Consider the following 26,206-nt stretch of genomic DNA (forward strand, 5'->3'; position numbering starts at 1 on the left):
GTTTTGAAACTATGAGGGTGATGGTGATACGTCATGAGTCAAAGTCGACAATATCTACTAGCGATGAGTTTGAGCTATTACAGATGGTATCAAATCCATGTTTTGAGCCGTGTGCTAGCAGGTGGATTGTGAGATTACACGTAAGTTGGAGAGAGGAACAAAACATGTTTTTATAAGAATGTAGAAACCTCTCTTACCGAACATGTTTTGAAACCTTTAGGAGAATCTAGAAGGAAAAAACCTAAATAGGACAATATTTACTAGTGGTATTGTTACAATATATGTCTAAACTAATAAATATCGAGCGTTAAAATATATATATATATATATATATATATATCTTTTGACAGTGTAGAGCTGTTGGCCATGTTTGGTTGCTCAGTAAAATTAGTACAACATAACTCCAAGATGCTGACCGTAGGTCTTTGGTTTTTTCCCAACTTTTCTTCTAAATTATTAGGGTATACACGGATCGGGTCGGTTGAACGGTCCGAGTAATCCACGATAATGTTAACTAAAATCTCATAAAACTCAAATATCAAACATTTATAAGTCACAACGCACCATCAACATCGATTACAAACATCAAACATTACTGATTTTCATAATAAAAGTACAGTAGAATTGAGTTGAATTGTAACCTTATTTTTCAGTGGGTCGAGCTAATAAAAAAAATATCGACTCGTTTCCATTACTTTCTCTCGAATCTTGCTAAACTGTAACTCATGATAGCTCTCGACTCGTTCAAGCTTATGGCTTATGTCACTAGCACTCGGTTCTACTACTGGCTATCGGCTCTCACTTAACCAAAACGAACATTGTGAAGTGATCCGAATGCTAGTATATACGCATAACGATAACGTTTCTATAGTAAGACGATTGGTTAGAGCGTAAAACGACGTTTTAGCGACGGGATGTTATGGAAAAGGTGAAGTAAAGGGGAGAAGAATGTATGGGGCAAAGTGATGGAGGGGGGGAATGGCTATGTGTGTTCAAACTTCTGCAGCTCTGCAGGTTTTTCTGAGATTGCTGACTGAAATGGCAACCAAAGAGAGAAGATGATAAGATCTTGCACACCAAAAGTGGTGAATTTTAAAAAAAGATTGAACAAAAAGCCATCTCAAAGTCCTTTGCAAATCCCACATAACTGGGGGATAAGATTTCGTTCGTTCTCTCTCTCTCGATTGTGACTTAATTTTCAAGAAACATCTCGATCGATCGAGTTATGTTCGGGTTTACGATCTAACAATCTGTAACAGCTCAAACCCACTAGTAGTAGATATTGTTCGTTTTGACCTGTTATGTATCTCACGGTTTTAAGATGTGTCTGTTAGGGAGAGGTTTTCATACCCTTTCTTATGATATATTTGTAGACTATCTTTACATACCAAACCGAGTCATTTTAAAATGTTTGTTGTCATTCACGTGCTTTTAACACTGTTCTAAACCAACCATGCTTTAAAGTTTTCATGGTTGAAGCCTATTAATCATCATATCCTCGTGAGCACTCTCATTCGGATGTTATATTCGTTCGTTCATGTACTTATCATTTACTCGAGCATCACGAAGAGTAAGTGAAATCCGACCAACTAAAGTTTGATTTTTCATCGCTAAAAAAAATTTATATAATATTTATTGTCACCCATCATGATCGGTAAGAATAGTTTTCACTCTTAAGAAGCGAGGAGTAGGTAACCTGACCTATCGTAGGTGATGCATAGGTATGTCGGGGTCATTTGATGTCGAATCTTGAATATAGAGCGTTATATTACATTTCTAGTGTAATTTCAACGACATTATCGAGCGGCGGAGAGATTTGATAAAAAAAAAAAAAAATCAATTTTTTTAATATTAAAAAACTTTATAATATATAATAATAATAATTTGTAGATTGTTTGGGTTCACATGTGTGAGAAAAGCGAGGATGGAAAAGTAAATTAAAGGACCGAACTACGTGACAGTAGGTGGTGGATATCAATTAGAGGCACGGGCGCTTCGTGCACCGCTGCCGTACTGAAATTACTTAACTACCCTCATCTTTCCACGACGTCGTTTTACTCTTAGGATACGTTTTATTTTATACGCTTTGATCATCCGCCTTTTTGACCGTATATATTTCCTGAATTACCCACATGTTTTGGAGAAATAACAAGAATGCCACGCTCGTTCTCCTTTGCCACGTATGTAATATGATAAAAAAAAAACATGGATAAAATGATGGGAAAATAATAAAATAAATTTTGAATTTTGATCCATTTGGATAAGATATTGGATTGTGCCACTTGCCTAAAATCGGTTCGCCAACTAATCCTTAAATTATATGGTCGTCGTGCTTAATAGCGACGATTCATTAAATTCAAAATTGACCGTTCGAAACCCGTTACAAACTTCGTGAGGACCGAGACAGGGATTTCATACATTTTTTCCATCTTCTACATCTTGAGAGATTATGTAAAAGATTTGAATCAAATCCTAGCAGCACGACGAGTGTAGTGCTCTCCCATTATACTGTTTTTACAGTTTAGGGTGTTCCCAGATCGAAAACTCTATCCATGGCAAGGTACTGATCTCGATCTCGATTCTTGACTCAACATAGATTTTTGTGCTTGAGTTATTTCAAAGATATGATGTAACGTTAAGTATAATTTTTAAAAACTAAAATTTTAATCTTAATTCCACACTGTGGAGACGACATATTGAGACGGTGGGCAAAGCTCAGGTCTTTGTTATGCCTGTGGAGACGTTGTCATCCCGATCGTGGTTGGCATATATAGTGAGGGAGCAGAGATTTGGGAGAGATCAAGGGTACAAATGACAATAATCCATGTCTCCAGTCTAGAACCTTATTCCAAGAGCAAGATGTTGATCTCGATCTCCCTTGGTGGTGTCATTCTCAATGATTGTTGACTCAGTTAGATGAACACGACTCTCCACAATGGTATGGTATTGTTCACTTTGAGCATAAACCCTCATGCCTTTGCTCTAGGCTTCTCAAAAGGTCTCGTACCAGTAGAGATAGTATTTTTCGATTATAAACCCATAATCATTCCCTAAATTGGCGGATGTGGGACTTTAATCAACATCCAACTGACTCAACATGGATTTTGTACCTGAGTTGGGCTGTTAAAAAAAAAACATTTAAAAAAAAAACGGAAGAAATCCACGTCCTCGTTCTATAGTTTGTTCTCCTCCCCAACCAATGAGGGACATCACAATCCGCCCCCCTTCGGGGCCAGCGTACTCGCTGGCACTCTTTCTCAAGGCTTTAAAAACGTGTCTACTAGGGGAAGGTTTCCACACTCTTATAAATGGTGGTTTGTTCTCCTCCCCAACCAATGTGGGACATCACAATCCACCCCCTTCTGGCCCAGTGTCCTCGCTGGCACTCTTTTCTTCCTCCAATCGATGTGAGACCACCTCCAAATCCACCCCCATTTGGGGCCCAACCACCCCTTTCAGGGACCCAAATGATGGTTTGTTCTCCTCCCCAACCAACGTGTGACATCACAAGCCACCCCCTTCGGGGCCCAGTGTCCTTGCTGGCACTCTTTCGTTCCTCCAATCGATATGGGACCGCTTCCAAATCCACCCCTGGTCTAGTACACAGGAACAAACCTGTTTTCACTCCCTCTTTCATTCTCCATCGAAACCGAATTATCTATCTTCATTCAAGTAGAGTTCCCGAGTTAATTGGACATCTCGGGCCAGATCAAATAAAAACAAAGGAAAAAGAAAAAAGAAAAAAGAAAAACATTATAATGTCTCTATATATAAAAACCAACACAAACACAACAAGAATCTCAACCAAGCCTTCTCTCTTTGAGTATTTTCCTTTCCGTTCCGCCATGGCAGCCATAGCCAGAGACGAGTCAGACTACGACAGCAGCTGCTCCTCCATAACACTCCCAGACTCCACCCGTAGCTGGATGAGCAACCTAAGCTTCGGCAGCAGCAGAAGCTCACCCACAGACGCCACTTCTCCAGTACAAAAGCCACACAAAGCCAACGAAGTAGCATGGGAAGCGATGCGGTGGCTCCGGGGAGCAAAAGGGGAGGTGGGGTTGGAGAATTTCCGGCTTCTACGGCGGTTGGGGAGCGGAGACATTGGGAATGTTTATCTCTGCCAGATAAGGAAGCCGACGCCGACGGCGCGTGTCGGGCAGTGCTGCTACGCGATGAAAGTGGTGGACAGAGAAGCGGTGTGTGTGAGGAATAAGGAAAGAAGAGCGGAGATGGAAAAGGAGATCCTGAAAATGATTGATCATCCGTTCTTGCCCACGCTCTATGCCGCGTTTGAAGCTTCGCATTACTCTTGTTTGGTTATGGAGTTTTGTCCCGGCGGTGATTTGTACGCCGCTCGCCTCCGTCAGCCGGCGAAACGATTCTCCATTTCTTCTGCCAAGTATGTTCCTCTTTTCCATTTTTAATTAAATATTAAAAATTTAAATATATATATATATATATATATATATCTATTTACTTTACTTTCATTTTATAATTTTTTTACTATTTATTTTCTAACGAATCTAAAAAAAATATAATTTTTATAATTTTAATTTCCTTTTTAGATAAAATTTTTTATTAAATATTTAAAAATAAATAAATCGAGGTTTTACAAATTTACGAGGTTATATGGGTTGAAAAATTATTATATATATATATATATATATATATAATAATTTATTTATATTTATATATATATATATATAATAATTTATTTATATTTACTTTACTTTAATTTTATAATTTTTTTTACTGTTTATTTTCTAACAAATCTAAAAAAATATAATTTTATTTTTTTTAATTTTTTTTAGATGAAAATTTTGATTAAATATTTGAAAATATATATATATATATATATATATATATTTATTTATTTATTTATTTTTGAGTTTAGGAGGGTTATATGGGTTGAAAATTTTACGGGGTTGAGTCTGGAAGATGTTACAACCCGACTCAACCAAATTCACGAACGCTCATAATAATTACTCTAAAAGTAATTATGGATTGATATGAGTATTTTACTGTTAACCTAAGTTTAATTATGTAAATTAAACACATTTTAACGATAATTGACATATATTTGTACAGGGTTGAGTCTAAAAGATGTCACAGCCTGACTCATCCATGATAATTATTCCAAAAGTAAATACGGACGGATATGAGTATTTTTCTGTTAACCTAAGTTTAATTATATAAATAAACATATTTTAACGATAATTGACGTATACTTGTTAAAAAGAAAAATTATGACTTAGAGATTAAAAATTTGGATTTCTGGGTCGTGACGTGACGTTGATAAGAAAGTACTAAAAGACGGGTATTTTTTTTTAATGAATTTAGGGACGAAAGTAAAATAAAATAAAATAGAGATGATATTATAATTTTATAAATATTAATGTTTTTTTTTTTCGTTTGGGACAGGTTTTATGCGGCGGAGATAATTTTAGCCCTAGAGTATTTGCACATGATGGGCATAGTTTACAGAGATTTGAAGCCGGAAAACGTGCTGGTCAGACACGACGGTCACATAATGCTGTCGGATTTCGATCTCTGTCTCAAATGCGACGTCGTTCCGAAGCTAATCCGTTCCAGAACCACCGCCTCTGACGTCACCGAACGTTACGTCCGATCTTACTCCACGTCATCAACCACCTCCTGCGCCGCCGTCCCAATTAAGCCAGTCCTCTCCTGTTTCTCCATTTCCCGCCGCAGGAAACCAACCACCGTCACGACAATCACCGAACACGCCGACGACGATGGATACAACGAGGAATTCGACACGGAACCGGAATTAGTAGCGGAGCCGATCAATGCTCGATCGAAATCCTTCGTCGGAACCCACGAATATTTGGCGCCGGAGGTTATTTCCGGTCAAGGACACGGCAGCGCAGTGGATTGGTGGACGGTGGGGATTTTCTTATACGAAATGGTGTACGGAAAAACCCCATTTAAAGGGGAAAACAATGAGAAGACATTAATGAACATATTGAGACAGCCATTGAGGTTTCCAAGAATTGGGTTTAGTAGCAGCAAAGAGTATGAAGAAATGGTGAAAGTTGAGGATTTAATCAAGAAGCTTTTGGTGAAGAATCCCAAGAAGAGAATTGGAAGCTTAAAGGGTTCAATTGAAATCAAAAGACATGAATTTTTCAAAGGAGTGAATTGGGCTTTAATCCGCTCGGTTCGACCTCCCCATGTCCCGAATTCCGACCACCTTAATCGCTCCAAAAACCCTAAATTGACCAAACAACAACGACAACAACCCTATCAAATCCCTTCTGACCGTTTCGATTACTTCTAAATTAGCTTCAGCTCATTTCTTAGTCTTTTGTATGTATATAGACGAAACTGAAAAGAAAAAAAAAAAAAAAAAACAAGAAACGATCGAAAGATATATGTATTTTGTTACGAGTGATTTAGTATTAGATTAACGTGTTTGTACTTAGATTCTCCGCTTATAATCTATATTTAATATAGATATACAAAAGGAGTAAAAAGAAAAAATTCCATAATTGCTTCAATGTGATTCTCATGATGATCACTATTGTAAAATCATGTGATGTCAATTATTACATTATATATATATATATATATATATATATATATATATATATAGAATAGACCAAAGAACAAAAGAGGGGAAAGGTAGGGTTTTCTTTTTGTTGGCTTTTAACATTCATTTTTATGAAACTAATTTACTTTTTAAAAAAATATTTATAAAAATAAGAAAAAGATAGATCCCGTGACGATTATCAATCCTTTCTAACCGATGTGGGATCTCACAGTTTGTCTGTTTTGGCCCGTTACGTATCGTTGTTAGTCTTATGATTTTAAAACGAGTCTACTAGAAAGAGGTTTCTATGCTTCATTCTGCTCTCAAAACGATGTGGGATCTCACAATTTGTCTGATTTGACATGTTAGTATCGTCGTTAGTCTCATGATTTTAAAACACGTCTATTAGGGAGAGGTTTCTATACTCTTATAAGGAATGTTTCGTTCCGCTCTCCAAACAATGTGGGATCTCACAGCTTATCCACTTTAGTCTGTTACGTATCGTTGTTAGCCTCATGATTTTAAAACGCATCTACTAAGAAGTTTCCACACTTTTATAAGAAATGCTTCGTTCCTCTCTCCAAACGATATGCGATCTCACAATTACACTTTTATAAGGAATGATTTGTTCTACTCTCCAAAACGATGTGCGATCTCACAATTTGTCCGATTTGACATGTTACGTATTGTCGTTAGCCTCATGATTTTAAAACACGTTTGTTAATGAGAGGTTTCTACACTCTTATAAGAAATGTTTCGTTCCGCTCTCCTAACGATATGGGATCTTACAGTTTATCCACTTTAGTTTGTTATGTATCGTTGTTAGCCTCATGATTTTAAAACGCGTCTACTAAGGAGAAGTTTCCACACTTCAAACGATATGGGATCTCACAATTTGTCCGGTTTGACCCGTTACGTATCGTTGTCAGCCTCACGATTTTAAAACACATCTACTTGAGAGAGATTTCTACACCCTTGTAAAAAATGTTTTGTTTCCCTCTCCATCTGATATGGAATCTCACACGGTTGGTCGTATATGAACATTATAAAAGTATTTAATTTTTTTTTAATATAATAACATGATTTAGAAAACTATATAATTCTATTTGGTTCAAAATTAAAAAGTAGATAAAAGTTAGTCTTCCTTGCTTATGATTTTCTTTAGTTTTACTCATTACCAACAAAGAAAGAAAAGGAAAAGGAAAAAGGAAAAAGGAAAAGTAAAAGAAATGTATAGCATGCTCCCATTGCATTTTCTAGGTGGAAAAAGCTCTTTTTTAAATATTATAATTTCAAAAATCTCGACACGAGGTCAAAAATTCAAACCGACCCACAATATTATTTGAACGTTCAACTAATATTAGCTTCAATAGGCCTGTTCAAATGATTTGATAACTTGAATAACTCGGACTACATAACTCACACTAGATTGAGCTGATTTTTTTTTTTCTTTTTTACTTGGGTTGAACTGGATTTTTGAAAAACCGCTCTTGAGTTGAATTTTTTTTTTTTTTTTTTGTCACCCTTTGGGTTACACCCCGTACTGACCCAATATGAAATGGTAAAAACCCATCTAGGATGAAAGCATGTAAAAGGGGTTTGGAACGGGCATGCAACCATAGACAACACGTTCTGGACAAGCAAGACTAGGATATCTGTCATGCGGCCATTGACAACATGCCTTGGACATGCATGACGGTGACATCCTCCTTCACTCAATTGGTTGACGTCCCTGTCAACAGACATAGACAAGCAAGAATGTGACATCTGTCATGCTTTAGGCAAGCATGACCATGACATCTCCTGTCAACCGACTCGGATAAACAAGACTAGAGTTTACAACTCATCCCAACCCAATTATGTATTTTAGGGTTAGGTTGGATTTGATCGCACGTTGTTCTTTTTTTAATTATTTAAAAGATTCTCCTTATCACGATACATGTTACGTTAATATCTAAAATGTCATTAAGTTCAAATATCAAATAGTTTCCAGTCACAATGCATCACTAGCATCAGTTACAAACATTATTGTTGGATGGGTCGGGCTCATAAACAATTTAACCCAACCGAAACTGGAAGAAAAAAAATCTAATTCAATTCAACTTTCATAGTTCGGGTTGGTTAAGTTATTTAGCCATATAAACATACCTGTTCAGTTAATCAACCTGGTTGGTCCAAAAGTTTGTCCGAACCCCGGGTTGTGCGTTACATTTATCACTAAAATTAGGGTTAAAAATACAAAAATATTTACCATTTTTTCATGATCTCTAGTGGTATGATAGAAAATGATTAGGCTATGTAACAAAGCTAGTAATAAATTAATTGGACACTCCAACTTAATCATTCTATTATAATCTTTTTGAATTCCAAGCAACTCCATGATATAGGGATTATTTGAGAGCGTTAAAAAGTAAATTTATGAAACATATAGTATTTGCTTCAATAATTATTTGAAAGTTACCATATATTTTTAACCCTAACTTTTTCGAAAAGAGAGTTTCATAATGTCAAGGTAGAAATTATATAACGTTATAAAGATTCGTCTTTATGATCTGTTCGAGGGAAAGAGAAGAAGAGTATAACAGCCCAAGCCTATCGCTAGCAGATATTGTCTGCTTTGGCCCCATTAGGTATCGTCATCCGTCTCACGGTTTTAAAACGCGTCTACTAGGAAGAGGTTTTCATACTAAGGAATGCTTCGTTCCCCTCCCCAATGAAGGTAAGATCTCACAATCCACCCTGTTTAGAGGCCCAACGTCCTCGCTGACACATCGTCCGATGTCTGGCTCTGATATCATTTATAACAACCCAAGCCCACCGCTAGTAGATATTGTCCTCTTTGGCCCGTTACGTATCGCCGTCAGCCTCACGGTTTTAAAATGTATCTACTAGGGAGAGGTTTCCACACTAAGGAATGCTTCGTTCCCCTCCCCAACCAATGTAAGATCTCACAATCCACCCCGTTTAGGGGTCCAACGTCCTCGCTGACACATCGTCCAATGTCTGGCTCTAATATCATTTATAATAACTCAAGCCCACCACTAGTAGTTATTGTCCTCTTCGGCCCGTTACGTATCGCCATCAGTCTCACAGTTTTAAAGTGTGTCTACTGAGGAGTATTTTGTTTTCCTCTCTAACCGATGTGGAATCTCACACACAGAGAGACCCTTAATAAATAGCTTGTTTCATCCAACGATGTAAATGTCGGTCTCATTATTCCAACCTCTCAAATAACTTCAACAGTGAGAAACTACTACTCGTCCCAACTAGGGATATGCTGAGATTTGCGAAGAGAAACACCTTACGACGTTCATAACCAATTGAGAATAGGCGAAGCTTCGTTTGTATTTGAAAATAACAGGCGACTATTTTCGAGCTACTTTTTACTTATTACTAGCCACGTTACTAATTTTGAGCCACAACTATTTATTATAGTTGGTAAAGTTTTTTCACAAGATACAGTGATCTAACCATTGCAAGTGTAGGGATCAAACTATCAACGTTTAAGGCGATAGCCGTTGATATCCACTGAACTATGTTCAAATTGGTATAAAATGAAGAGTTCCCGACCTAAAAAAAGGGCGTTTTAGGTCTCGAGGAGGTGATTGAATGGACGAAAGTTTGGATCGATAGAGTGGTCAGCTGGGTACCTATGTGTGGCTGTTCAAGCACGCGAGGCCCCTCTCTTCTTCCCCACACACCATTAAATCTTCACAATTCAAGAAAAACTAAGCACAAATCACAAACTTTCACTCAAAAACCAAAAAGAAACACTAAGTTCATCATTTTGTTCATCAAACAACAAAAGAAGTGATCCATTGGCCCCATTTTCCCTCATCATTCCTCTCTATAAATCAATTTTATTAATACTTTCTTCGCCTTTTAATGGTCGGTAAAATGATCTATCAAACAAACGGGAACGTCGTGTGTAGTTGACATAATATATAGCTCGTATGGTTCGAGTTCAAACAAGGTTTTATATTGATAACAGAGAGATCTATAGTTGTTCGAGTGCTTATGTGTATTACCAAGACCCAATCTAATTATTATGAAAAATCATGTTAAGATGGTAATACGAGCCTAATACGTGCCCATGACCTAATCAAGCTCTGGGGAAGGTTGCCTCAACCTCAGCTCGGGAGAAGCCGAGACTGATGTGAGTATGACCTAAGGTACTCTCGGTTGAGTTGCTTTCCTTCTTCATTTTAAATTTAGAGGAAAATCGAAAATTTTAATTTGTCTCGTATAAATAATAATAATAATTTATAAAATATTAATATTGAAATATTTCATTTATATATGGAAATTCCAACAAAAAGAAATAAATAAATAAAAGAAAATAAAGGTGAGGAGATGATCCGATCATAATGTAAAAAGATTTTGTATTATGATAACTCCCATAAATTTAAAATCATTTTATTATATTTTTTTTCCAATTTTTTAAAAATAAAAAATAAATAAATAGGAGAGGCTCCCCCTATTTAGCTAACAGCCAAATTATAGGCTAGCGTGAAATTACCATATGGCCCACTAATTGTAAATTATTAACATGTGCAAAAATTATTATTATTATTATGACAAAATTTTAAATTTATTTTTTATTTATTACTTATTATTATAATTAGAATAATTTCTAATTACCCAATAATTTATTATAATATATAATAATAATAATTTTTTTTTTAATACATAATAAAATTAAAATATTATTTGAAAAAATAAAAATAAAAAAAAGCCTTTTGTTTTTCTGTGGGTTCAAAAGGGAGCAAAATGCTGTTAGGCCAGTTGGTTTTGCTCCAAATGGGAGTCAAGTCCAAACATGGTAAAAAAATAGTTACTTATTTTAGCGGTAAAAATTCAATATTTGTGGTTAAAAATTAAATTAAATTAAATTAAAACGGGTTTTCAACCTTCTAATTTTACTTTAAAACGTGTCTAATAAACTTACTAAGTTTAATAAATAAAGTATTTAATATATAACCGCCTTAGACCACTCCCAGCAGATATTGTGTGCTTTAACCCCTCCCGTATCTGTGAGTTTAGGTTTTTATACTCTTCTAAATGGACAATATTTGCTAGTAGTGGGTTTGAACGGTTATAAATCATATCAGAGCAAGACATTAGCGGTGTGTCAACGAGGAAGTTGGGCCCCCAAAAAACAAAGTATTTCTTATAAACGTGTGGATACTGCTCCCTGATGACGTGTTTGAGGCTAACGATGATACATAACGGACTAAAACGAACAATGTCGGCTAGCAAACCGTCAATCATCTACGATTCTCTTTATCCAAAAATTGAAAAGGGTTGAGTGTCACCCACCAAGATTTGTCAATTTTTTTTATTATTTATTTATTTATTTACCAAATAAAGACACTCATTTTAAAGCAGCTTGAGAAAGCCCATAGGTGCTTAATATGCAAAACAACCAGAAATCACAGCCATTCAATTTGACACGTGTTCAAATCCTATACGAAATTTCAGGTTCATAGAATCAAAATTCAAAAGCACCCATAGTTTTTAGAACAACCTCTCATATTGCAATCTCGTGGATTTTGTTTTTGTTAAAAAAAATAAATAATAATAATAATAATAATAAATAATTGAAATATAAATTTAATATTTTAACCCATCTATTTAGACTTTTTTTTTTAATAGTTACCATACTTGAAAAAAAAATATATTTAAATTAATTATTAATATGGTATTTTTTGTAAATGAGTTTGTCAAATTAAAAAATTAAATATTTTAATAATTACTAAAAAAAAATTATTAAAAAATAATTTAGACATGAAATTGAGTGAAGGGTAGGAAATAGACCAACATTTTGTCCTTTGTCTTTATAAGTTCTTGTTATTAATTACTAATTCATTTATCATGTTACTTGGTATGAATTTGTAATATTTTATGTTTAAGATTCAAATCACGTAACCCAAATAAAGAATTCGAGACTGTATCCGAATAAGAGTGATCATGATAATAGCTGTAACAGTATAAGTTCATCACTAGTAGATATTGTCTTCTTTAGCATTTCTCTTCCGAGCTTTAGTCAGGATAAATCTGACCACTTTCCCTGTTCCCGCCTATTATATGGGATATTTTCAAGAGTGAACGTTACATGAGATATTTTAAGTCCTCTCTAGCCTTTATCTTCCGAGCTTTAGTCGGGATAAATCTGACCCTTTCTCCTGTTCCCGCCTACGTATATGGGATATTTTCAAAAGTGAACGTTTTATGGGATATTTTAAGTTCTCTTTAGCCTTTCTCTTCCGAGCTTTAGTCGGGATAAATCTGACCCCTTCCCCTGTTCCCTCGGGATAAATCTGACCCCTTCCCTTGTTCCCGCCTACGTATATGAGATGTTTTCAGAAGTGAACGTATATGGGATATTTTAAGAAGTGAACATCTTTCTTAGTCGCAGGGTCCGGGAAAAGAATAGGAAAGGTGATTTCACTATATTTCTGACCAGGAACAGGCCCTATCAGTTTTAAAATGTGTGCTAGGGGGAAGTTTCCACACCCTTACAAAGAATGTTTAGTTCTTCTCTCCGACCAATGTGGGATCTCACAATCCACCCTCCGTCGGGGTCCAATGTTCAATCAACCCCTTTTCAGGGCTAAGCGTTCTCGTTGGCATACTAATCGACCTGGGGTCTCACTGCTAAAAATGGCTTAAAAGAACGGAAAGTTATTACTTAATTAGAATTAGAATTAGAAGTTAATTTCTTAATTAACTTTTTAAGAGGAGGGCATAAATGGAATTTAGTAAAAAATAAGGGACATTTTGGGGAGGAAGATTGAGGGAATCGAGAAACTACAACAGAAACCAGATGAAAAGAGAAGAAAACAAGAGACTGAGGAGACGCTGGAATTCGGGAAAACCATCAAACTCACTCCTACCACTGAAATCATGTGAGCTTCAATTGCTCAGATTCACTTCATTTCATTAATTCATTCATCTTAAATGTTTATAAATACTCAGCCATTTTTCAATTACACTTCAAACTGAATCTTCCCTGTTTTTTGATCTTCCAACAATGGCGAAGAATTTGGCTCAGGGATTTCTCGAGAGAAACAATTTGGCCTCTCATGACCCAAAAGTGGCCATGGCGAAGCGCTGTGCTAGAGGTAAACCTTTCGATCTTTTCTTTTTACGAGAATTTTTATGAGGAAAAGAAATTTAATGGGTCTGTTGGATTTTTAATTGCTCTGCTTTGATGATACCACGCTGTGATGAATTTGATGAGTTGAGTTGTTGACAGTAGTGAGTGATTGATCATTATGATGGGTTTAAGATTTGGTTTTTTGATAGTGCCTTTTAGGTGTTCGACGAAATTCCCCAAAGAGGGTTTTGTTGTTTTAGCTTCAAGAATGGATTGAAGTAAAAGTAATATGATTGGGAACCATTTTCAACTTCCCCCACCAACTCTTCTTTTTTAGTTAATGATTTAAGGTAAAAGCTAAAGAGAGATGGGGTGTGATCGATGCGCATGTTGTGTTCTTGACTGATTTGATTGTTTTGATGTATTGGGTTGTGGCCCATGATCCACTTCAGATTTGGTGCCATGAAAATAATTGAATTCTGATGTTGTGTTTTTCAAATCATTCTCTTCACAAATTTGCTTTTATTGATGAACAGAGGGTGTGATAGCTGGAGCTAAAGCAGCTGCCATTGCAAGTATTGCCACTGCTATTCCCACTGTAAGTTTCCACCTTCATAATGCACATACAGATCTTTATATTTCCTTTTCTGAAGAACTTAATCATCAACTGATGTAGATTACCTTAACGCACTACTAGTCATGAATTGATGTGGATATTTGGTTTTATTGCTGGTGTAATAGCCCAAGTCTACCGTCATCGCTAGGCTAGTAGATATTGTCCTCTTTGAGCTTTCCCTCGAGATTTTTAAAATGCATCTACTGGAGAGAGGTTTTCACCTCCTCAATTGATGTGGGATCTCACAATCCACCCCCTTCGGGGCCCAACGTCCTCGTTGACACTTGTTTCCTTTTCCAATTGACATGGGATCCCCCAATCCACCCCTTCGGATCCAGCATCTTTACTGACACACCGCCTCGTGTCCACCCCCTTTGGAGCACTGCCTTTGGAGCTTAGCCTTTCGCTGGCACATCGCCTGGTGTTTGGTAATGGCCCAAGCCCACCACTAGGTCCTCTTTGGGCTTTCCTTTTCTGGTTTCCCTCAAGATTATTAAAATGCTTCTACAACAGACAGGTTTCTACACCCTTACCTTATAAAGAATGTTTAGTTCTCTTCCCCATGAAGCCTACTTTCTATTTTGTTCCCTAAAATTTGTCCCTCCCCATGAAAATTTCTGGATCTTCCCCTAATGAGATAGAGGCACCATGCAACTGCTCTTTCACCGATCATGGTGGTTGGAGCTAGCTGCTGGCTGGCCACATCCTTCAACCTGAACGATAAGAGACATGTTTGAGAGTGATTTTGAAATGGTTAGAATCACTTCCATGCATGCTTGTAATCGATTTTGATGGTACAAAAATTGAATATAAAAGTGTAAAATCAACGTGATTTTAGATACTACTAGATTTGAGCTATCCAATCCATAAGTAGAGTTGTTATCATTTTGCAGCTGGCCAGCGTGAGGATGCTGCCATGGGCAAAAGCTAATCTGAATCACGCAGCTCAAGCTCTCATAATCTCTTCAGGTTTATCTCTTTCTTCTTCCCTCTTAGCAATAGCCAAATCATTTCGTATTCTTACATGGACTTCGGAATGGCAGTGGCTGGAGCAGCTTACTTCATAGTGGCTGACAAGACTGTTCTAGCAACAGCAAGAAGAAACTCCTTCAAGCAAAAACCCAACGCTGAAACATATGAATTCAATTGAATTCTCAACCTTCAAATTTGAGTGTGACCATTGGACGAAGCTAAGGGACTTACACACTTGAAGAAGCTACCCATTTCAATATTAGCTCTTTCAATTTACCCTTCAATCTTGTACTAAGGAAATCTATGTAAATCCCTTTGATGTTCGAATAAAAAAGTGGGGTTTTGGTTATTGGTTTCGTCAATCCTATCTTTTCAAAAGTCTAATTGATTCACTCGGAAAATTCTAGGGTTTAAGTTATATACAATTATTAGTTTGAGATTTTAACCGATACAACGGGTTAAATTCATCACATTGTGATATCATTATTCACTCGAAGTAAATTATTCTCGGTCTTATAATTTTTTTTATCCAATGGATTGGATTTTATAATTTTTTTTTTATTTTGTTAATACAAATTTATAGGTTAATTGTCAAAATTATAAAACCATAAATGTAACAAATTTAAAGAACACAAAATTCTTTTTTGTTTTGCTTCATTATTACTCCATAAGAAATGTCTTTGGGATCGTGATTGATGATCTAATTTAGAGAGTTGGTATTTGAACAGATCTATTAGACATTTAAAAGTAAATAAAAATTTGAAGGTCCTAGAAACACGAACCCGAAAGTTTAAGTTAAAGAATAAAATATAGACCCAAATAACTCGATGACTCAGAAAAAGAATTCATTGTCAATTGACTAAGAAAAAGAATGAAAATGACCCACTAAGGAGAGGTGTTCAAAAGACTCGATGACTTGAAAATCCGATTAACCGAACAGAACTCTTATAGTTTGGGTTGAATTATGAACTTGAAAAAAATTTATGGTTAAATTGGATTGGGTTGAATTCATTATTTAAATAAGAGTTGTTCGAGTTTAAGGATTTACAACCCGAACAATTGGGTTGAATCTAATAGATGTCCTAACCTGACCTAACTCAACCCACGAACACCCCTGAGTTGAGTCTAAAAGATGTCCCAACTCAACTTAACCCACAATCACTCTTAAATTGAGACTAAAAGATGTTGAAATTTGAACCAACTCAATCTACGAACACCTTAGGCATCTATATAAACCCTCCAAAGCTTCACCAAACTTCATCATTTCAAAATTTAAACTTCTACAAAAAACGAACCCTTTAACAACTCCAAGGTGAGCTTTTACTTCATTATATTTCTTCTTTTACGTTCTTCATCCAAGGCTTTGATTTTAGGAAGAAGAACAAGAACAAGAATATGAACTGGTCGAGAGGTGATTGGATGTGTGGTGCTTGTGAACACGTAAACTTCAAGAAAAGAGAAGCTTGTCAAAGATGTGGGTACTTAAAATATGGAGGCCCTCACTCCGAGTATCCAACTGCACATGAACATGGTATCAAAACAGAAGAAGCTTTGGCAGGAGATTGGTATTGCAAATGTGGAGCTCATAATTATGCTACCCGATCAAGCTGTTATAGATGTCATGCATATAAGAGTCTTGATCTTGGTGCATTTCCTGGTTGGAAATCTGGGGATTGGATCTGCACAAGGTATGTATACACGACCAACCACTGTTATCGAATAGGTTTCAATTATGTTTCTAAACTTCAAACTGGTTCGAAAAAGTTATTCTTTACTCAAACAAAGATTGAAATTAACCCAACAGCTGAACGGGTAAAAATTGAAAGACTTAATGATATTATTTAGGAGTGTTCGTTTGTTAGGTCAAGTTGAGTTGAGACATCTTTTTAAAACCAATCCAATTGTTCGAGTTTAAATTTTTTCATTTTGGCATAGCGGGAGCGCGCCCTTGATAATTGCGTCGTTGTTCTTGGACTCTGAGGGCTCTCAGTCACAAGGATAACTAATTTGTAAAATTTTCATTTATTTGAGTTTGAAACCCAACCCAAACCGTATGAGTTGGGTCGGACTGATCTCGTTTTTTAGGTCATCAAATATTTTAAACAACCCTGATATTATTTATAACGATATGCCATTTTATTCATCCAAAAAAACGACGAGTAATGATATTACGTTGAAATTTATGCAGATGTGAAACCCACAATTATGCTAGCAGAATGGAATGCTACAGATGCAAAACTAGAAGAAGTTTCGGTAAGAAAATCAAATTCTTGACCTTTTTTTTTAGCTCACGGGAAAGATTCAAATCTCTGACCCATGGTTTAACTAATTGAGTTATACTCGAGTATTAGAATTAATAATTTTGAAACATTTGTGTAGGAGGAGCTGTTTGAAACCGAGGGGTCTTGACATAGAAAACGAGAACTCCCGGACTCTAAGCATCTAATGTATGCAATACTAAAGTGTATCTCGCACGGAGTATCTGTCAAAACTTTCTCTTATCTTAGTACGGAACTATACAATCTTTTTTCCTAATCGTATTGAATTAGTAAAAAAAAAAAGGTTGGTGCTACGACCCCTATTGCTTGACTCAACATTTATTGGAGACAAGTCCCGACTTACTCTAGTGTCACATGCCCATCGGTTTCCATCTTGATTCGTCCCCGAGCCACATTCTACTCGAAAAGGTATTGCTTTAACACATGTAACGACTCGTGCACAAAATTTAAATAAAGATTTGAAATTTGAATTTGATATATAACGACTCCGAGATGCTACACGAGAGTAGTACTAAGGCATCAAGAATTGAATATAACATTTACTTTTAAAAAAAAAAAAAAAAAAAAAAATTTGATAATTTCAAATATAAAATAAAATAAAAATCTGTAATTTAAGAAAAAGAGTGACACGTGTAAGAAGAATAAGTAAGTGGGGCCCACAGAAAATCTGGTGCCATGTCATCACGGTTAGTTCTTTTATTAAGACCCCGTAAAATCAACTATCGTTTAGCGCATTAGGGTTTAGGGCTTTAGGTTAATTTTTTTTAAATATATTCTCTCTTTTGACTACTTCGCTTACATTCCTTTGTGGCGATTGTGAAGACTCCATGGTTTTTGCCTTCCTCAATCTCTGATTTCATTAGGGTTTTTGATTCTCCTTGGCGGCTAGGGTTTTGATTCTTAGATTAGTTTGTTTTTTCTCCCTGTTATGTAATTACATGACTATAAGGCCTCCACTTTCGCCATTGTTTTGATTGCTTCTTCCATTGATCTCGATTCCGCCGGCATATGCGTTTCTACAAACTGTTTTGATTATTATTCCAAACACACTTTTGTTTTTTTTGGCGAATTGGATTTCAATTTTGGTTAGAATCGTCGCTTTTGGCTGTTTTCGGCGTTGTTTTCAGTTTTGGATATTGAATCCTCTAGTTTATTGTTCTTCTGGCGTTTGATCACATAGTTAGATTGATATTTTTGTTGATTCGTTGTTCTGATTGATTAAAGAGAATTGGTTTATTTGATTTTAGAAGATGAGTTTCAATGATATGCGAGGCTCTGTTATACCGCCGCCATTGCATTCTTATGGTGCTAATGGCGATGCGTCTGGTTGCTGGTCTCAGTATCCTAGGAACGATCTATTTGATCCACAATCACAATTTGAGGTACAGCAGCCTCCATTCAAAAGAGCTAGAACTTTCGAAGAAAATCAATCTAGTCCTATGCCTTATCCAAATCCACCATCCAATTCCAGAGTTCAGCCTCCAAATGCTCCGATGAATAAAGGAATAAACAACATCTTCTTTAAGACAAGGATGTGTGCGAAATTTAAGCTTGGTTTGTGTAGGAATGGTGCTAGTTGCAACTTTGCGCATGGTGTTGAAGACATGCGGCAACCCCCTCCAAATTGGCAAGAAATTGTTGGTATACGGGAGGATGATCAATCTGTAAGCAACTGGAATGACGATCAGAAAATTATCCAGAAAATGAAGCTGTGTAGGAAGTTCTATAATGGAGAGGAATGCCCTTATGGAGATAGGTGTAATTTTCTTCATGAAGATCCTGCTAAGTTTAGAGATGATTCAGGGAGGTTTAGGGAGAGTTCAGCTATAAGCATTGGAACCACAGGAACTCCATTGATCAATGGAAGTGATTCTAGTTACCCTGAACCTATCAAGGCAGCTTCTAGCTCTGTTCCTGATGCTCTTCGTGCTAATGGAAATTCTAGGCCTTCATTTTGGAAGACGAAGCTTTGCACCAAATGGGAGATTACAGGCCATTGCCCCTTCGGTGAAAAGTGCCATTTTGCTCATGGCCAATCTGGTATTCATAGCTCTCTCTCTTCAATGAATGGAGTTCTGAGTAGCTATTTGATGAACTGAAAATGATGATCTGCCTTGAATTATCTTCATAGTTAGCAAAACCATGTTTAGTTTGTATCATTTGTTAAGTATTTGTGTTCTGTTCTCTGTGAAGCTTTTGACATTGTCATTATGCATACTACTTTGAGATGCTTATTGTTATTTATGAATCAGAGTTACAACTATCCATTGGACGTGAAGGGGAGGTATCTAATACTGCCCTCAATGTAAAGCCTCTCGTTGTGGCCATGGAAGCACCTTCAAGTTTGGCGGCGAGTGTTCCGTCCTCCGCCCTGCCAGAGGGCCAAGCAAAGCAGTCCTTGCTGAAATGGAAGGGACCCAAGAAGATAAATCGGATTTATGCCGATTGGCTCGATGATTTGCCTCTATCTCCAAGCTCAACGAGCCAGTTGGAGGGTTGAGTTAGTTCGAGTTGAAGAAGTTCATTGTAGTTTGGTTTCGAAGGTGGTTTGCTGAGATTCAATTGATTAGTAAAAAGGGTTCTGCTGAGAATTCATTGGGAATAGAAGAGAGTGAGGTATATCTTATTGTTGGTTCTCTATTATTCAATTATTTTGTTATTTCATATTCGTTCTACGTTCAAACTCAATCTCATTTACGAATGTAATTAGAACATATATTCAAATTGTCCAAGAGGCAACCTACATGTGCATAGCTCGTTATAGTTGACCTTTTCTCGTGGTTGGAGGTTCCAATCACCATACCTCATTTGTTGTACCAACATATACATAGTTCTTATCTTTAACAAATTTTGCCAAATGAGCTAACTATACTATTTAACGGCGACATTCTCTTAAACTAAAGGAGCCTTTTAAGGATCATTTAGAATCATTTCTCAAACTTAACTTAAGCGAGCTACTCTGTGATACATGCGTGTGTCACAGTGAGGGTGAGCGTTTCGATATGAGTGTCTCAAGTGACTTCTTTTGAAATGAGTTTTTTAAGGATAATACCAGACGACACGGATATGTTGATATTGCATTCGAGTCTGCTTGTTGGAGGTTGAATTATATATCCGCTATTCGGTATGGTATTCGTAAATGACATGACATGGGCACGGAAGGGCCAATGCCACGATAGACTCGAATTGATGGATGCTCAAGATGTCCCAACGAGATGAGTGACATGTGTGTCCATCCTCGGTGGACATAACTGTGTGAGTTGCGATGACGGACGACACCTCGAGACTTGGGATGACATCAAAGATATGAGACATGTCGATTGGAAATCAAGATGAGATGCGAGTGAGAGACCAAAGTCGAGTTGGATGACTTAGCCTAACATAGAGCAGCAGACAATTGAACATACATGTGCAAGTGATAGACCCGATTATGAATCTTTGTTGCATGACATTTTAAAATTTTATGATAAAAAACTCTTAAGACCTAATGAAATTTATTTATTTATTTATTTTGAGAATTTTAATCTTTTTTATTAAAAGAAATTAGAAACTCATTAAAAAAATAAAAAAAAATAAAGGAACCGTGACACGTGGTACCAGTGGGACCAACAAACCCTTGGCGCGCTCTCTCTGTGCGTGCTTCCCAATCCCATGGAGGAAAGTTGCGATCCAAACAAATGAGATCAATTTCATTTTCTCCTCTCATCTCCACAGCTCCTCTGCACAGTAACTTCAACAAATCCTTCGATTCCCACCATCCCTTCAATCCAACATCACCATCACTCTCTACCTCCCCCTCAATCCCTACCATGTCCCTTAATTTACAGTCTCATGCCTTCGCCGGCAACCCCATCAAGTTGAAAACCCCAAAACCAGAAGACCCATTTTCGCCTTCTTCAGCTCTCCAATCCCTCAATTCCCAACTTCTGGACAACACCCAGTTACCTTCTTCCATCAATTTCAAGGTCTTGCCCTTCAGAAAGGGCCGGCCGTTGGCCACCTCCAGTGCGCGACCTAATGGTGCCGCCCCGAGCTGGCATCTGGGTTGGCTTGGTTTGGCTGATTTCAAGGCCCTGTTTGCCAATTCGACGGCTGAATTGACTGGGGATTTATTCGTCTATCTGGGTTGTTTGGATGATGAGAACACTGTTTATTGGGCTATTGATGTGTCGAGCGAGGAGGGTTTGGTTCCTGAATTCGCGAGCAGGCTACTCTGCTTTGTGGAGGTTAGAACTCTCATGGTGGCTGCAGATTGGGCGGATGCTCGAGCCATGGGAGAATTGGCTATTGCTGGTCATGTGAGTGCTTGTGGTTTTCACTTGTTATCTCTGTATTGATGCTGTTTTAGTTTCATATGAATCTACTTCAACTCTTTGTGTGTATTTATAGACTTAGTTTTCTTTAACTGAGTGATGTGTGAATGAATTCGTGATGGAAATGTTGAGAATTAGTGGCAGCAACTTTTTTACATTAGTCTTAGGTATGATTAAGCTAGTGTTGATTTTGATAATGTGAAAGTTTTAACAATTGGTTGAGTGAATGTGTGATCCCACATCTGTTGGGGAGGAGAACAAAATGTTCTTTATAAGGGTGTGAAAACCTCTCCCTAGCAAACGCGTTTTAAAAACTTTGAGAGGAAGTTCGAAAGGAAAAGTCCAAAGAGGACAATATCTAGTGGGGGGCTTGGGCCATTACAAATGGCATCAGAGCCAGACACTGAGCGATGTGCCAGTGAGGAGGCTGATCCCCTAAAGGGGGTGGACACGAGGCGGTATGCCAACAAGGACGCTAGGCCCCGAAGGGGGGTGGATTGGGGGTGTCCCACATCGATTGGAGAAGGGAACGAGTGTCAGCAAGTACGCTAGGCCCCGAAGGTGGTGGATTGGGGAGTCCCACATCCGTTGAAGAAAGGAATAAGTGCCAGCGAAGACGCTAGGCTCTGAAGCCAGCAAGGATGCTGGGCCTCGAAGGGGGGTGGATCGGGGAGTCCCCCATCGATTGAAGAAGGGAACAAGTGCCAGCGAAAACGCTAGGCCTTGAAGGGGGGCGGATTGTGAGATCCCACTTCGGTTGGGGAGGAGAACAAAACATTGGGTGTGAAAACCTTTCCCGAGCAAAAAGTTTTAAAAACTTTTTGGGGAAGCCCGAAAGGGAAAACCCAAAGAGGACAATATCCTCTAGAATTTGGGAACTTGCTTGATTTCTTCTTGTTCTTTTACCCTCTTTTACATGGCTAATTTATTTTAGCTTCAACCAGGCCAGGGCATTGCTAGAATGGCACGGAGTATCAAAATTTTGTGGACACTGTGGAGGAAGAACAGTACCCGTGGAAGCAGGGAAACGGAAGCAATGCTCTAATCCCTCCTGCAAGAAGAGGGTTTACCCCCGTGTTGATCCAGTAAGATTATTGTTACACTTACTCCGACCACCTCTCAAAGCGTTTATCAAACGATAGATACTTTGAGCTCGACGTTTAATATCTCTAATCGTCGATGGTCTATGACAGGTAGTCATTATGCTAGTCATTGATCGAGAAAAAGATCGTGCGCTCTTGAGCAAACAATCAAGATTCGTTCCACGAATGTGGAGTTGCCTAGCTGGTTTTATAGAGGTACGTTACTGATTAATCATCGAACAATTGTATAGAACATACATCTTATGGTAGTTAACATTAATCGTTTGATTCCGTTGTTTCGGGTTCAAGCCGGGAGAAAGCTTAGAAGAGGCAGTAAGAAGAGAAACATGGGAGGAGACGGGCATTGAAGTAGGGGAAGTTGTCTACCATAGCTCTCAGCCTTGGCCTGGTACAACTTACGAAACTTTGTTTTCCCTTTATGTTGCTCTGCTCGCTTTTTTCGTCATATCATGTATTCATGCTTTAACGACTGAGATCTCTTTTGCTACTAGTACAATCACTTCTCACGAGGTTGAAGTAGAGTCAAAATCTGTTCATGAAACTGTAAAACATTCTTTCTGGTGCTTCCCGAGAAACTCTACAATAATTAGTTTAATCGATTGGAACAAAATCTGCGCTATTCAAGCAAGCTTTCCCCCTTTCTTTGTTGTGGAGTTCAACACATTGTTGTCTTATAGAGCGTGATTCCGTTCTACGTTCTGCCTTTTTATTTCATTACGTATCCATGATATCAGTACTTGGTACTTTCATGATTATTGGAAACTCCTAGGAGGCCATTCTTTCAACACCGAGAGGAATTTTGTAGTTAGCCTGTCCTGGTAGGAACGAGTGCCAGCAAGGACTCTGGACCTCAAACGGAGGTGAATTGTGAGATCCCACATTAGTTGGAGAGGAGAACGAAGCATTCTTTATAAGGGTGTGGAAACCTCTCCCTAGTAGACGCGTTTTAAAACCTTGAGGGGAAGCCCAAGAGGGAAAGCCCAAAGATGACAATATCTAGTAGCGGTGGGCTTGGGCCTTACAGTAAGACAACAATGTTGTGGGGGTACTCGTGGGTGTTTGGGTCGATCAATGATTTAACATGGTGTCGGACTAGTAGGTCCTATGATCGAACCCATGTAATGTCATTTCCACCCCGGACTTCTACAAACTTTCAAGCCAACGAGTGAGGCGAGGGTTAAACTAATGATATGATTAAACGCACCATAACATATCAAGATTTTGGGTTACTTAGTTACGCTCGTTACTCTCTTTAAGTTCTTTGTTACTTTGATGCTTTCGATACTGATTTTATCCGTTCGTCGAACTTCATGTCTTACTCTTTATTTATTGGTTCGTTCATGTACCTCGATCTCAGTTGGACCAAATAATATGCCATGTCAGCTGATGGTTGGTTTCTTTGCGTATGCAAAATCCTTTGATATAAATGTGGACAAGGGAGAGTTAGAAGGTATGTAGAACTTTCTCCCACATCGTCAAGTCCCTTATTTATGGTCCATTAAGTATCGAAATTTAACGTTTCTCGAGCTTGATTCAGACGCTCAATGGCACGGTAGAGAAGACGTGAGGAACGCTTTGACGTTTGCAGAATACGAGAAGGCTCAAAGAACAGCAGCGGCAAAGATCGAACAAATGTGTAAAGGAGTTGAGAGACAACAGAGCTTATCTTCGGATTTTAATGTCGAAAGTGGCGAACTCGCTCCGATGTTCGTTCCGGGGCCGTTCGCAATCGCTCATCATCTCATCTCTTCATGGGTCTATAATGAAGGATCGGAACTGAAAGGTAGAAGTTCTTTGTCCAGCTTGTAGCCATTTGGTTCAAGAAACTCTTGTTCGTATGAACTTCCCAGCAGTTTATAGAAGGATCAGAGACACAATTTGCAGGGAGAGACAAGATTGTCTTAATAGTTTATAAACGAATTTGATCCCTATCATATTTTTTCGATCGGGTTGTAATGCATAACGACTAAGTTGTTTAAACTTCCGGAGAAAAAATTGTTATAAATAAAAGCTTAGAGATTAAATTATTATTAATAGTGTTTGTTTGACCCGGAATGGTGTAGTGTTGACTTAGAACAGAGTGAAGACTCGAATTTTCATTTCAGGCCACCTATAGGACTTTTTCTCAAGGTTTTTAAAACGCGTTTCTTAGAGAGATTTCCACATTCTTATAAAAAATGTTTTATTCCTTTTCTAACCGACGTGGGATTTCATAAACCGCTCCCTTTCGAGGCCCAACGTCCTTGTTGACACTCATCCTCTCTCTAACCAACGTGGGAACTCATAAAAAAAACCCGTCCGGAGCAAGCAAGAAATGGAGATTGATGGGACATTTAGAAGAAAGTAAAGCTGAAAGGGCATGATGAAGTGTTGTGTAAACTTCCAAGATGAAGATGCTTTCTTGTACTTTGGAAATTTCCTTGCTTCAACCTTCATTTTGCTTCAACCATTGTAGAATAAGCTACACGATGGTTAGCGGATCAGGTCGAAGCCGATATATATTATTATCGATAGCTAAAATTTTGAAATTATATGTCCGTTCAACCGAAACGTTGTTTTACAACATCAAATTTTATGAAATTCAGTGACGTATTAAACCTATTCTTACGTTATATTATCAAAGTGAAAATCAAAATTTATTTATTTTAAGTAAAAATGTTAAAATTGATGATTTTTTTCTTTTTTTGAGTAAAAAAAAGGTTAAGAAATAATAATTAGCGTAGAAATTTGATTAAAAGAAATAATTCTTTTATTTAAAAGTGAAATATTTTTAAAGTTGACTCTAGTTTTTTCTATATAAAAAAATTATATATTTATCTGTAAAAAAAAATTATTTTTCCTTAAAAATGATTTTTACCCAACATAATTATTTTAAATGATAATTTTTATAATAATTTTAAATTTTAAAATAATATTTTTTAGTGTTTCGTAATTATTTAATTAATTAAAACGAATTTTTATTATAGTTATTATAGGTAAAGATATTTAATAGTAATTTTGTGGTCAAATAATCCATTATTCATTTGCTTGTTTGCCACGTCGATTTTCAAAGTAAGGATGCTTTGACTTTTTAGTCTCCTCATAAAGTTTGGTCAACGTTAACTCTATTTCCATTTTTTAAAAACTTTACCTTTTTTATTTACAACTTTATTTATTTATATTTAGAATTTGTTTTGTTTTTTTCTTTTTATTGGAATTTTTTTATTGTCTAATAAAGTTGTTGGAATTTCCTAGGTTGTATGCATGTTTTATTTTTTTTTAGCTCCGT

The 26,206-nt window shown here is 37.1% G+C and overlaps 5 protein-coding genes across 5 annotated transcripts; all 5 read left to right on the forward strand.

Annotated features, from left to right (window-relative positions):
- Window positions 1-3,764: 3,764 nt before the first annotated feature.
- On the forward strand, window positions 3,765-6,397 carry LOC111805111 (protein kinase PINOID 2). Its single transcript, XM_023690006.2, has 2 exons — window positions 3,765-4,402; window positions 5,425-6,397. Exons 1-2 carry the CDS (start codon window positions 3,846-3,848, stop codon window positions 6,302-6,304), a joined length of 1,437 nt encoding a protein of 478 aa, XP_023545774.2. The 5' UTR covers window positions 3,765-3,845; the 3' UTR covers window positions 6,305-6,397.
- Window positions 6,398-13,483: 7,086 nt separating this feature from the next.
- LOC111805031 (early nodulin-93) lies at window positions 13,484-15,592 on the forward strand. The gene is made up of 4 exons (XM_023689893.2): window positions 13,484-13,680; window positions 14,192-14,253; window positions 15,165-15,240; window positions 15,315-15,592. Exons 1-4 carry the CDS (start codon window positions 13,590-13,592, stop codon window positions 15,419-15,421), a joined length of 336 nt encoding a protein of 111 aa, XP_023545661.1. The 5' UTR covers window positions 13,484-13,589; the 3' UTR covers window positions 15,422-15,592.
- A 934-nt stretch (window positions 15,593-16,526) lies between these two features.
- Window positions 16,527-17,818, forward strand: LOC111805906 (uncharacterized). The gene is made up of 4 exons (XM_023691196.2): window positions 16,527-16,555; window positions 16,617-16,931; window positions 17,432-17,496; window positions 17,623-17,818. The coding sequence occupies exons 2-4, from the start codon at window positions 16,639-16,641 to the stop codon at window positions 17,634-17,636; spliced, it is 372 nt and encodes a 123-aa protein (XP_023546964.2). The 5' UTR covers window positions 16,527-16,555; window positions 16,617-16,638; the 3' UTR covers window positions 17,637-17,818.
- Window positions 17,819-18,225: 407 nt separating this feature from the next.
- Window positions 18,226-20,327, forward strand: LOC111805646 (zinc finger CCCH domain-containing protein 39). The gene is made up of 2 exons (XM_023690793.2): window positions 18,226-19,562; window positions 19,775-20,327. The coding sequence occupies exons 1-2, from the start codon at window positions 18,773-18,775 to the stop codon at window positions 20,020-20,022; spliced, it is 1,038 nt and encodes a 345-aa protein (XP_023546561.2). The 5' UTR covers window positions 18,226-18,772; the 3' UTR covers window positions 20,023-20,327.
- An 855-nt stretch (window positions 20,328-21,182) lies between these two features.
- Window positions 21,183-24,972, forward strand: NUDX19 (nudix hydrolase homolog 19). Its single transcript, XM_023691332.2, has 6 exons — window positions 21,183-21,820; window positions 22,780-22,920; window positions 23,029-23,133; window positions 23,227-23,326; window positions 24,296-24,388; window positions 24,476-24,972. The coding sequence occupies exons 1-6, from the start codon at window positions 21,200-21,202 to the stop codon at window positions 24,745-24,747; spliced, it is 1,332 nt and encodes a 443-aa protein (XP_023547100.2). The 5' UTR covers window positions 21,183-21,199; the 3' UTR covers window positions 24,748-24,972.
- The last annotated feature ends 1,234 nt before the right edge of the window (window positions 24,973-26,206 follow it).

The sequence above is a fragment of the Cucurbita pepo genome, chromosome 11 (genome assembly GCF_057944985.1).
Source record: "Cucurbita pepo subsp. pepo isolate OVF chromosome 11, ASM5794498v1, whole genome shotgun sequence".
NCBI lineage: Eukaryota > Viridiplantae > Streptophyta > Magnoliopsida > Cucurbitales > Cucurbitaceae > Cucurbita > Cucurbita pepo.